The sequence below is a fragment of the Arabidopsis thaliana genome, assembly GCF_000001735.4.
Source record: "Arabidopsis thaliana chromosome 1 sequence".
NCBI classification, from domain to species: Eukaryota; Viridiplantae; Streptophyta; class Magnoliopsida; order Brassicales; family Brassicaceae; genus Arabidopsis; species Arabidopsis thaliana.
The window spans coordinates 21,356,872-21,369,392 of NC_003070.9; the positions used below are offsets into that span (position 1 = coordinate 21,356,872).

General features: G+C 35.0%; 3 protein-coding genes and 2 non-coding genes across 7 annotated transcripts; 1 reads left to right on the plus strand and 4 right to left on the minus strand.

The window, feature by feature from the left end:
- Positions 1-297: 297 nt before the first annotated feature.
- On the minus strand, positions 298-3,001 carry AT1G57670 (Toll-Interleukin-Resistance (TIR) domain family protein; the record flags this gene model as incomplete). The annotated part of the gene is made up of 3 exons (NM_104564.1): positions 298-1,003; positions 2,481-2,726; positions 2,790-3,001. The coding sequence occupies 3 exons, from the start codon at positions 2,999-3,001 to the stop codon at positions 298-300; spliced, it is 1,164 nt and encodes a 387-aa protein (NP_176080.1).
- Positions 3,002-3,279: 278 nt separating this feature from the next.
- On the plus strand, positions 3,280-3,380 carry MIR5649a. The gene has a single exon (NR_139383.1). It is a non-coding gene; the product is annotated as a microRNA ath-MIR5649a precursor (primary transcript).
- Positions 3,280-3,380, minus strand: MIR5649b. The gene has a single exon (NR_139384.1). It is a non-coding gene; the product is annotated as a microRNA ath-MIR5649b precursor (primary transcript).
- A 2,107-nt stretch (positions 3,381-5,487) lies between these two features.
- On the minus strand, positions 5,488-7,878 carry Cand1 (plasminogen activator inhibitor). Of its 3 annotated transcripts, none has more exons than NM_104565.5 (2): positions 7,626-7,878; positions 5,488-7,245 (listed from the first exon to the last, which is right to left on the minus strand). In NM_104565.5, the coding sequence occupies exon 2, from the start codon at positions 6,964-6,966 to the stop codon at positions 5,878-5,880; it is 1,089 nt and encodes a 362-aa protein (NP_176081.1). In that variant the 5' UTR covers positions 6,967-7,245; positions 7,626-7,878; the 3' UTR covers positions 5,488-5,877. The 3 variants fall into 3 exon arrangements, with proteins under 3 accessions (NP_176081.1, NP_001320917.1, NP_974044.1); NM_001333804.1 differs by having other exon boundaries at positions 7,437-7,878; NM_202315.1 differs by having other exon boundaries at positions 5,617-7,147; positions 7,626-7,815.
- A 1,971-nt stretch (positions 7,879-9,849) lies between these two features.
- On the minus strand, positions 9,850-11,279 carry AT1G57690 (F-box/RNI-like superfamily protein; the record flags this gene model as incomplete). The annotated part of the gene is made up of 5 exons (NM_104566.1): positions 9,850-9,921; positions 10,024-10,182; positions 10,370-10,599; positions 10,700-11,051; positions 11,100-11,279. The coding sequence occupies 5 exons, from the start codon at positions 11,277-11,279 to the stop codon at positions 9,850-9,852; spliced, it is 993 nt and encodes a 330-aa protein (NP_176082.1).
- Between the last annotated feature and the right edge of the window lie 1,242 nt (positions 11,280-12,521).

Here is a 12,521-nt window from a genome sequence, read left to right on the forward strand (position 1 = left end):
TAAAAGACATTTTTGTCTGACACTGATTCAGTCTTCTTCTAGCTTTCATTTCAAAGAAACCATCTGCATAATAAAGCAACCGTTGCTCTTCTAATTGTAGATTAGTTTATTCCTTTTAATCCATTAAAACTACATCAAGAAACTGAAGCAAATTTTATTTATTTCCATTAGCAATTGAAGCCACAAAAAACAAAGAGACGAAATCGATAACAAAAGCTCGCTCAGACATGCTTACCTGCCCAACGGCTCGAAATAGCCACAAAACACAAAGAGACGAAATCGAAAACAAAAGCTCGCTCAGACAGACTTATCAGCCCAACGGCTCGAAATAGCCACAACAGAGCCAACTTGACTAGCAAGAATAACCATGGTTGGTGAGGCACACTTGTGAACAATTTCATTTAGTAAGCCGAGCACTGCACCAACCAGCTCAACCGCAGAGCCAAACCATAACCATGGCAGAGCCAGTGGAACGTAAAATGTTTTCACTTTCTTCACACAATCATCTTCTCTTCCTTCACCAGAACGAACAGTGTTAATGATGCCAAGCACTGAACCAATCAGCTCTACCGCCGAACCAAACCATAACCATGGCAGAGCCAGTGCAATGTTAAATGTTTTCACTTTCTTCACGCAACCATCTTCTTTTCTTTCATCAGATTGAACAGCCTTAATGAGTAAGCCGACCACTGCACCAATTAGTTCAACCGCCGAGCCAAACCATAACCATGGCAAAGCCAGTGGAACATTAAGTGTTTTCACTTTCTTCACAAAATCAGCTTCTCTTCTTCCTTCATCAGCGTGAACAGTCTCAGCGAGTAAGCCGAGAATTGCACCAATTAGCTCAACCGCCGAGCTAAACCATGACCAAGGCAGAGTCAGTGGAACGTTAAATGTTTCAACATCCTCCACACAGTTGCCTTCTTTTGCTTCATCAGATTGAATAGTGGTTAAAACTTCCTCAACCGCCTTCAGAACCTTCTTGATAAATTTGGCCTCGGATCTGTATAATTAGTATAAAATTATGGAGGCAAATCAAAATGGTTAACCTCGCGAATCAATCGGACTTAGATCATTAGCATATATTCAAGTTCATTTAACCCCACTTGGGGTTTGGGGTTTGGGGTTTGGGGTTAGAGACTAGGTTAATACCTTGTCAGAGAAGCAAAGATGCAGAAAAATATATATGCAAATTTTTGAACAAAATATCAACTATAGACTATAGTATTAATTTCAGTTGTTGATGAAAAAAAATATTAAGTATTCAAAAAATAATATTGTCAGGAGCCTCTTATTATAGTTCAACAAAATAAAGTAATTATCTTCAACTAAGTATTAGTAAAAACATACTCCATTTGAATAAAAATCAAGTAGATTGACTTTATCAATTTATCACATAATGACTTTTCTAAAACGAAATTGTCGTCACACGGTAGCTTTCTCGAAATAAAAACTTAAACGGAGCACGGTACATAAAGATTGTTTAAGAAAAAAAAGTAAGAAACTTTACATCTTAGATATTTTAGAATTATACGTTGATTATCGTTAGGTTAAAACAATTATTGGTGTAGTGTCATATTTTCCATTTTTCGTTTGTGCAGGAAAGTGAAAGAACATTTTTTTTTAAACACTTGTAGTTCTTTGTAAACTTTTCCATCACTACTTTAATGGGGAGGTGGAAATACATAAATAAACTTTTCCATCAAAAATCAAATCAAGATATGTAATAAACTAGTATCCGTTTATAGATAATTGAACTCGTATGCGTGTATATTAGCAACAAAACGCATATATATTTTCAACACGTAGAAGGTAAACTCCACGGTTTAAACGGTTGTTTAGGCTGTCGCCTAGCGCCTAGTGCTTAGACGGGAACCTACACGCCTAGATCGCTTTTTACAACAATGGAATTTATAGTACGGATTCATCTAAAGAAATGTCAACAAGAATGATAATAACGATAAACAATCAATGTTTAACCTGAAAATAATTTGGCGGCAGGCCCGACTCTATGGGGCGGAAGTCCAGGGTCCATGTGAAATTTTGTTTTTAAAACCTTTGAATAAAGGGATCCAAAAGAAAAAAGAAAAAATATTGTGAAAAGGCCCTGCAAATTTAGATTTCCTAGGTTCTAAGAAAATATTGAGACAAGACTTAGCGTTGTGTGTTTTCGACGATTATAGGTCATTTGAGAAAAGCCGAATTTGATCTAATTCAGATTTTTTTTGGAAATAGTCGGATCATCAACTAAAGCCGTGAAACGTTGACTTTTTTCGGGAAAGAGATTAGTATAAATGACGAGCTCATCATATCCGTTACGTCGTTCATGTTCTAAATAGAAACAATTTTGGTAGTATATATTGTTCACGAAAGAAAATAATACAACTATCGTATATTTTTCTGAATTGGTTGGAACTCTAAATTGAGTAGGGCTTTTACGGCTCAAGTGGAAATAATAAACAAAAAATGAGCTCACTTACCTTTTAAGATCCAACGTGAGTCCAATTTTGTTGCACACAGCCTTCAAAGCCACTTGCCATTTCTCCATCTCTTCAAGACTTGCTTCTTCATCGCAACTCCAAAACATATGGCCGAACTCTCCCGTTTGTTTCTCCACGTCTTCCGTTCTCACTTTATAGAAGATTGGGATGACAATCATTTGCCCTTTTTCTTCTTGGTCCATGATTGTCGTCAGTTCTTCCAAACACCATTTTGATTCCCCATACCTAATCAGAATAGTTTTCAGGTTAATAATATATATTGAGCAATGAGCATAACCGGAACATTACCTTGGGGATAAGATGACCAGCGCGATCGTGGCCTCTTCAATCCGTTTAAAGAGGTGGTTCAGGTCTCTTCCCTTTTGTTCATGTGTATCGATGAAGAAGTTGATATTTTTTCTTTTCAAGGCATCTTTAAGATGACTGACAAAGCCGTGGCGAATATCCTTTCCCCGGAAGTTGATGAAAACTTGATTGACGGGGCGAGATAGAATTGCCATAGTTGGTTCAAGAAGACTTCTTCTTTCTCACCCCAATTGTAGAGGTGTAGGAGTGAAGGCAAGACATTGTGGGTATATATCCACTATGACTTAGAATCTCTCGATGTCACGGAGAAAAATATCATATATATTTATATTTTTGTAAAATTTATATATCTAATTATTACTAACTGATGCATTCTTGTTTTGACATATGGCATAAATCTCAAATCCTACTCTTTTATTTCTTTTTTATTTCATACATATTTAAATGTTAGGTTAAGAATGAATCAAGATGATTCATATTATAGTAACCAACATATTCAATACTTTCAAATGAAGAAAAATAATTGGCATCTTCATTTGAAAGTATTGAATATGTTGGTTACTATAATATGAATTCATTCTTAACCTAACATTTAAACAAATAACAAAAATTGATAGTTATCTAGGAAAGAGAAAATTTAAATACAAGAATATGACTGGTCACTGGACGCAATCGTTTTATACAAAAATATAATATTGTGAATGTAAACAACTTTTCAAATTATAATATCAAACTAAAATTTAAATTTAAAAAATGTATTACTAAAATTTATGGTAAAAAATAATTAGAATCTCATTAGGAAAATAATGGAGTCTTCAAAAATCTTGAATGGTCTACAGATTAAAAGAATCAAATATAGAATGGTTCCTAGCAAATTAGTTCGAGAAGAATCATTCCAAAAATAATAAAAGCACGTCTTATATTTTTTCACATCCTTACATCAATATTCGTTTATCTAATCTTTGTTTTGGTCTTTTGGTTTGTCTCGGATGGATATATAAATTTATAAATTCATTAACCATGCATAGTTTGTAAAAGAAATTCATTAAGAAATACCGGATAAAAATATTCGAATTAACAGAAGTGCTTGTTACGAGCGTGCCTTTTTATTGACCAAAGTATACTTATGTAGCCTACACTACATCTCAATTGGTTCGACCATGGTTGAGCCTTGAACGACCAGAATTCTCTTGGAAGATGGGGACCCTTGGACCGTTAGTTGCGCTATGTCTGGTAATGTCGTCGACGCCTCGACGGCGCACGGCCACTCTCAATTCTGGATACCTCCACCAAGGTATGTTATCTATAATCTTTTATCACAAACACATGCTTGGATTACCATATCTATGTCATAAGCTTATGCTTTCTTAAGGTTATTGTACCAATCCATGAGGTTGAAGAGCTTTAAACTTTGTTCTCCTTTGGATTGAATGAACAAAAACAAGTACGTATGTTTGCACAGAAAAAAAAGCCTACTAGCTAGGAAAAGAAAATAAAAATTGTTTGTAACGTACTCTTCAAAATTTGCCAAAGTTTTATAATACAATAACTAGTAAAAGGATTAGGTTGTCAGTTGGAAAACATATAAAAATATCCAATGAGAAAAGATCAATAAATTTCCTAATTAAATTGAATCACACTAATCTACATGTAGTAAGCAGATTCATTAGTTCAGAGGGTTCTAATATCATTGCTATAATTTACACAACACTATTTCAAAATTAAGTTAAAACAAAGATGATACACATAAGATTTCAATAACATTGTGAATAAGATTTACACTAAACACTTAACTGAGTGATTGGTTTGTTTATCAAACAAGGCTGATTTCTATATGTTGTGACTTTATGATAAAGTCTTTATCATAATCATTTGCTTACTGTATTATTTTGTTTGTAAAATCATTTGTAAGTTGATTATGCAGCCGGATCATAACAAAACAAGAGTTCAAGAATCAATGGATCAATGGATCAAGAAGTTTGTTTTGGTGCTCTGAATTATTTGTTTAAACAGGGAGAACTCGAAGACTTCAATGTTGAAGAAAGCTCTTCTTTTATTCAATCAAAAACCAAGTCTCTAAAGAGACATTACATATATTTTTATATAGCTAAGTCACAATCGACTTTAGCCTTACCAAAACCCTAATTGAAAAGTAAAGTTCAACAAAGAAAAGAAAATCAAACAAGAAACAGAAGAAGTAATAAAGCTTATGTCTTGCACAAAAAGTAATAAGGATGACGATACATCAGTTGATGTATCATCAAATGGCACACGCATGATTATTTTAATATGTATATATGCCCGTTTTGTTTAATTCTGATTATATCTAAATACATTAAAAGAAAATTTTAAAAAATAAACTGAACTGTGAAAAATATTCTGATTATACCTAAATATGACATTTTTACTCAGTCTCATCAAGTAAGCCGAGCACTAAACCTATCAGCCCAACCACCGAGCCAAACGATGACCATGTATGTATCAGTGGAACGTTAAATGTTTTCACCTTCTTCACACAATCGTCTTCTCTTCCAATTATCAGATTGGATGGTTTAAATGTTCTCGGATCTTCTTGACAAACTTGGTTAAATATTAAAATTATGTCAAATTTTCTGAAGTCATAAGTGTATTTGTCTAGGTCGAATTGACATGGAAGTTTAGAACACTATATGGCTGTTTTGCTTGGTACAATTTCTCTAATTTTCTTATGAAGTCTCATGTTCATGAGTCCAAAGAATAGAGGGTAAAAGGCTGATTTATCTTTTAAAGTCATGCTCATGTTCACGGCTATTGTTTTTTTTTTTTTTTTCTAAATCAAAATTGATCACATAATAAAGGTACAAAAATATGATCCATCAAGCAGAAAACATTTCAAACAACAAACCCTCACAAGAGTAAACCCCCTTAAACCCTCCTTTACAGTCAAAGTGTCTTTGCCACAAAACTGAAATTATGCCTTTTTTTGCGCAAACATATTCTCATACTTAAACTCTTTATCCCTCTCTCTCTGCTTGTTTCACCAGGAATCTGTACATTGCCAAAAGCCAAATAGAAACAGCCTTTGGCGATTTTAGTTCTCAGCTTCCAGAAATAGGCTGAGTTCCACATACCTCTCCTGTGTAGACGATCCCGAGTCTCTCCGACCTCTTAAGCTCAATCCCTCATCAGTTTGTGAAGAGTTTGGTGCAAGTAACAGAGCACCACTGCGTTCTTCGGTCACAGCCGTATCCTCATCATCTGTGTCTCTTAGACCTCTCAGGGCCATGGAATCTGAAACCGGGAAGTAGACAAGCAAGCAGATGGATACCACGCAAAAGCAGAAGAGGGAGAGGAAGGCCAAGAAAGAAAGGGCTTCGAATATAATCTTGTCTGCTGCTGTGAGAACCGACAAACAGAGCATAACAATCCTTAATGGAAGGAAACTCGAGACCGAGAATATCAAAGTGTATACTCTCTTCTGTAAACGCTTGTTAATGACAAGTTTCAGTATCTGCCTTCCAAGCCAGAACAAGTAAGCTGTTAGGACGGCTGCAAACACACCAAGAAGGATGGTACTCAGTAGAGGATATGTGCATAAGGCCACCTCGTCGTGATCAATAATAACTCGGGAATACGTTCTTGTGAAGTCGTGTGGCAGCTTTACATAAGAGCCACTACCACCATTTAGGCGTGACTCGGACAACACAACCGCAAGTTGAAGAGCAAGCATCGGGAGACAATAAAGAATAATATAACCTGCTGTGTCCCTGTTCCATTTTCCGCTCAAAGCCCCTGATTCCATCTTCAAGGGAGCACGCAGAAGAAACATGAGAGTCAGAAAGAGACAAGGCTCCGCAAATCCTAGATTGGAAACGATGTACCACTTGCAAACGTTTTCTTGCCATCTCAGATCCAACCCACTCAACAACCTTCTGTGACGCCTCAACAAACTCAATCGAAAAATCTCACCAACAGCCCACCAGATAGCAAAGAGAATGAAAGTGATTCGGATAATCCAGGGACCACTGAAGTAACCAAGTTGAATATAGCCTTGCTTACGAACGTGAGACTGGAAATAGAACGAGTAAGCGATGCAAAGGAGACCCAAAAGAACTAGCAGAGCGACTAGACATATCGTCACAACGCCGAATGCATCGGGAACTAATTTTGTCAGGGGCATCACCCAAAACACAGTATCCACGCATGCTCTCTACCAGCATGGATGCAGAAACGTTCTCTAGCAATAGCAGTGCAATGTGCCCTTTCTCTCCCAACAAATTTCCAGATTAGTTACTACTCATTGATGAAAAACGGAGAAAGATTGAACCTTTTACGAAGCTATCCAAGTCAGAGCAAAGTTTCTGCAATTAGATTACAAAAGAAAGCAGCCCAGATCACCCGATAGAACTTTTTGTGATCTTGACTCTTTAACACTTGATATGCGTGTTACCTACATAAACTAAACAAAACAACAAATAATCAAAAACTTACCAAATATACCAAAAATTTGAAACAAAGACCTATCAAACCATCTTAACCCTAGATCTTAAAAAGTCATAACCTTTCTCAAAACTAAAGCAACCTTGAAGATTAAGATGATTAACACACAAATCAATAACAATATTGAAATACATAAAGCCAAGTCATAACCTTTAAACACAGAATCTCAAGAGATAATACCCAAAACTTCAAAGTCAATACACGAGAGAAGGAAATAGTGAAAACAATCGAATACCCAATAATGCAAATAGGAAAAAAATCAAAACTTTCAGATCCAAACAAAGACCAATAAAAAAAAGAACCAAAATTGGTGAGATTGAAAGGGAGAAGAAAGCTTACAAGGAGGAGAATCTGGATCCAAAGAGTTGAAACGGGGAAGATCTGAGCGAAGATGGATAAAGAATCGGAGAAAGAGAAGAGGAAACGAAGCAAATAAACAGAGAAAGGAGAAGGAAGAAGAAGAAGGAAAAGGAGAGATAGAGAACAAGGAAGAAAAAAAAAAGATTAGAGAGAGAAGAAGGGAAGAGAGAGACTCTCCGTTGGTGACAGGCTGTTTCCAGCTGTGACAACCAAGGCTTTTGGATCCGGGTTTGGGTTGTTTATGAGTTGTCTTCAGTTTCGGATCCGGATTCGGGTTTTGTTTATTTTGTTTATTATATATTACGTGGCTCCACCCTGGCGGCGTTTGTCTTTTACTTAATTTGTCTATGTTTATTATGGTAAAGTAAATTGATATGTTAGATATTTTAAAATGGTCAAACATGGCAAAAAAAAAATGGATGATGATATAAAAGTATCCGAGGAGTTGAAGATATAAAATTGGACTTGATATGAAAGAAAATATTTAGCTGTCTTTTTGAGAAGGGAGGAGAATTAAATGAGACCATATAACTATGGTCAAAGAGTATGCTTAGTTTTGAGAATAGTCAAGATGTGAATAGAGAGGTTGGGCAAAAGGTTAAATATAACACAACTAGAGATTTTAACTACAGATGAACAAAAAGGGATAATCTTATATATCATACAACTTTTATTGGGTGTTTGTCCTAATATGAAAAAATTATAATTAAAAAGTTAATATTAAATTTGTGGGTATCTTTATAATTTGAGACACTCCTTCCAAAGTGTCTTTGGGAAGCAAGTGTGTGATGAGGACTGTATCAAATTATTTATAGATAGTGTTATAACATTATTGAAAAATTATAATTTATGAGGTAAATTAATTTTCAAAACAAGATATGTTTAAAGATATACCAATTTATAAATATACTCTGAATTATATATGTGAAAGCATCATTGGCCCATTAAAATTAAGCTTTTAAAAGCTTTTACATCATGTCTTGGGTTTGAATCCTAGATATCGCAATTTTTGGCAAATTATTGGTGCAAATTTTACCGGGAGTTCCAGAGTATTGTAGATAGAGTCGTTCATCGTGGTCTCATATGTTGCGGAAAGAACCTATCCATCAGATGTCGTACATTAGAACCGTCCGTCATATATCCGAATATTATTGGAAGAGTTGAATCGTGGAATCGTTGTTTGCATAAGTTGTTCATTGTAATCGCACATGTTGCATGTAGTTTACATCATAATAGAAACTTATATAGTTATAGAAGATTCGTGTTTAGAGGATATTCTATTTTCCAAATATTTTATTCTTATTCAATGATCAAATATTAGGTCATAAACTTTTTCATAATTTAACGAAATCTTCATTAATAATTTGTTGATATTTTAAAATATATAATCTTGTAGATCTTTATAAACTAGAATTATGACCCATAATCCGCATATTTATTTAGTAAACTTATTCGTTACACACTTACACTATTAAATTTTTCTAATGACATTCTAATAATATTTTTTACATTTTAAATGTTACAAACTCATGTTTGTACACACACACACCCACCACCCCCCCCCCCCCCACCCCAAATAATAGTATAGGATATGCTTAGGTTTTTCAATCCTTTTGTAATTTTTAAACTAGTTTTTATAACCAAAAACAAATGATTTTTTCATGTCACGATATTTTAAAACCCCCTAGGATTTCTATTCAAAATATATATTCTCTTTAGTACGGATTGAGCATTTTTTTTCTTAACAACTTTATACTATTACTTGGGTGACTCAAACATGAGTGATATTGTTACATACGAAACAAAGTTTGGTTCCTAAGCTAATTCACAGCTCATTTCTAGGTTTGCACCTATAACATCGAGTATGACATGGTGAGTCCTAGATTCAGGTTTTGATAGCTCAATAGCTTGAACTTGTCGAGGAAATTGTTTAGGATGGCTGGTTAAGCATGTTAAACATAATTAAGAAACAATCAACCCAAAGAGTTTCTATGTAATATTTTGTTACATCATGACTTATTTAGGGATAATACTTTTTCCTCCATGGACCCAAAAGTATTAATTAGTAGAGTTGATTGAAAATTGAAATGATCAAACGTGGCTATTGTCGATTTTGTGACATTAAAAAGAGAAAAGTGTAGGATTCTGTTGTTTGCCTTGAAACACCTTTTGCTCTGACTCTGCATTGCAACAACATGTTCTATTAGACACCTTTTTTGAGCTCGAGCATTGATCCAGATTCAAGCCTTGCAAAGTATCTGTAAAGATACTTCCCCTGCTCAACATAAAGAAAAATACATGGTTCTTGGATTACTCGAACTCGATAATAGATAGATGAGGAGCCAATAAAAATAAAATAAGGTTACTGTAAATATACCGTGTTATCCTTTGCGCGTACTGTTAGCTTCTTTAAATTAGGTGAGCTTTGTAACATTCTTTCTATATCAGAAATTACAAAGTGTTTCATCTCAAGAGTCAAAGCTTTGACCTTGAACATTGGAAAAGGAACACCACGTTTCTCGGCAACAGACAAATTCTAACAAAAACACACAAAAAGACCGTGAATACCAAAACACATATTGATTATATATGAAACGTTCCAAAACTTATATGGCCTGATGAAAATTAATACATCAGAAAAAGTAGAATTTACAACCAATATGAGTAAAATTAGTTAGAGAGTTGTAGGCATTAGAGAATGCAAGAATGAGCGTGAAACATACCTGAAGATAGCTTCCACTAAAAGTAAGCTTCTCTACATTCTTTAACTTTTTTAGCATCTCTAGCATCGTGGCATGAAGAAAATCAGCATTGTAGGACAGGTTCACTGGGAAGATGATAATGTCCAGTACTTCAGCTTCGGTTAAGGATGAGACATCAACTAAAGTACATGGTAATTGAGTGTTTCTCAATTTGAGACAATGGATCTGTGGTGCCACAATCTGCATTGGCCCTGGCATTCTAATGTCGCTGTTTATTTCTAATGTTCTCAAGCGCAGCGATTTGGTGAGATCAAGAACATTGAGTTTTCTGCAGTGTATACAATGTTAAACATTCGAGAATCGGACAACCAGATAAAATCTTAGCAGATTCATCAGGTAACCCACAATAACTCAAGGAAAACTTCTTCAAGGATGTCCAAGACACACCGTGTCGGGGAATCACATCATGCAAATCTAACCTATGGCTGAGTGACTTGACAGAGGAATTGATCTCGTAGAAACGAGGAATCTTGTTAGAACGAAAACGGACATCAAGGGACATATTCTCTACGTTGCGGGACATGGCAAATTCGGTCCACTTCTTGATGTGATGAAGACTGTTATTCTTGTTGATTTTGAGATGAAAATTCATCATCTTGGGAGCTGTGTATTGACTTAGGGCTTTGTTTATGGCATCAGCTTCCTTTATAATTATATTATTAAAGGAGAGAGAAGGTATGTTGCACCATACATGCCTCCATCGTTTTGACAAGACGGAAGTTCTGATGGCGTATTTCGTCTGAAAAGAGAAGAGAATATGTTGAAGGATCACATCGGGTAAAGAGCTAATTATGTCAACTTCTCCTTTGATTTTCCGGCGACTGTTGCGGTCGCTAGGGACTCTTACACGGGTGGCCGAGTTGTCTGCCATTCTTAATTAGGGTTTTCAACCTCTTTAGTTACACAGATTATTTTGTGTAATTCTTAGTTTTATAATAAAGAAAAAATAGAAATAAAGAAATATTCCTAAAAGGCTAAAACCCTAGGGTTTTTATTCCGTAACAAAATTTCCTTGTTCATCAAGTTTTCTTCTCTTCCTTCCATCTCTCTCTGATTGAGTCAACTTCTCTTTTCATCTTCACTTCTTCGTCTCATCAAATGCTTCCGATTTCAAAAATGGCGGCATCAAAGACTAAAAGCCTAAGAGAATCTACATTGGTGATAAAAATGGAATGTCTTTAGTTAAATTAATAATTTAATTGATAAATTGTAAAAATATTAAACACAATAAGAAGGTGACATGTAAATAGAAAAATATCTTTAAGAAATTTCTTTGTGTCTTCTTAAAGACACTCTTCTCTTCTCTCTCTCTTTACAAAAGTGTTAAATTTATATTAAAAAAATAGTTAAGACACTCATTAATATAACCGATGGAGGTGCTATAAGCAATCTCCTTGGCTTCGTGTTTAATTATCGTCAAAACTCAGTCTCAACCGCCGCAAATTACCCCAAAATTTCTTAAAATCCGCTGAGATTCCCTGGTGTTTTCACGCTTAAATCATCAAACCAAGTATTTTCTTGAATCATAATAAATTAAGGTTTGCTAAGAAAGTCATTTCGGTTTTTTTGGGGGGTCCAATTTTTTAAAAAGCTTCGGCTTCCACTGTAGAGGAACCAAAAAACGAAAGCGAAACTTGGAATCAAGATCTTTAAACTCTTCGTAGATTGGGAGTAAAAGTGAGCGTAGAAAGTTGTAAATAAATCGCAAAACATAACATAAAAGATTCTATATTCCCCCATAGGAGATCATCATTCATAATTATACCGAGAAGAGATGATAAATCCATTCTCTCTGGTGAAGGTCGAGCAAAACTCATGAGTATTTTCGAATTTATGAAGAAGCAGGGTCTCTCTATAGAAGAAGAAATGTATATTACTGATCTTTGTTACTTCACTAATGAGGATAGGAAAGAGGAGTTCAGTTTCTTATTAGAACAATCAAGGAGGCGTTTCCTGATTCTTTATCGGGACTTGGTTACTATGAAATGCTTTTATGGATTAAGATCGACGACGAAGAAAAGATTGAGGCGATTGGTCGAAGAATCATCGATAGATGGGACAAGCTAACGAGCTTGGAAGGTACAGAGTTAATGTGTCGAAAACTTGTTAAAAA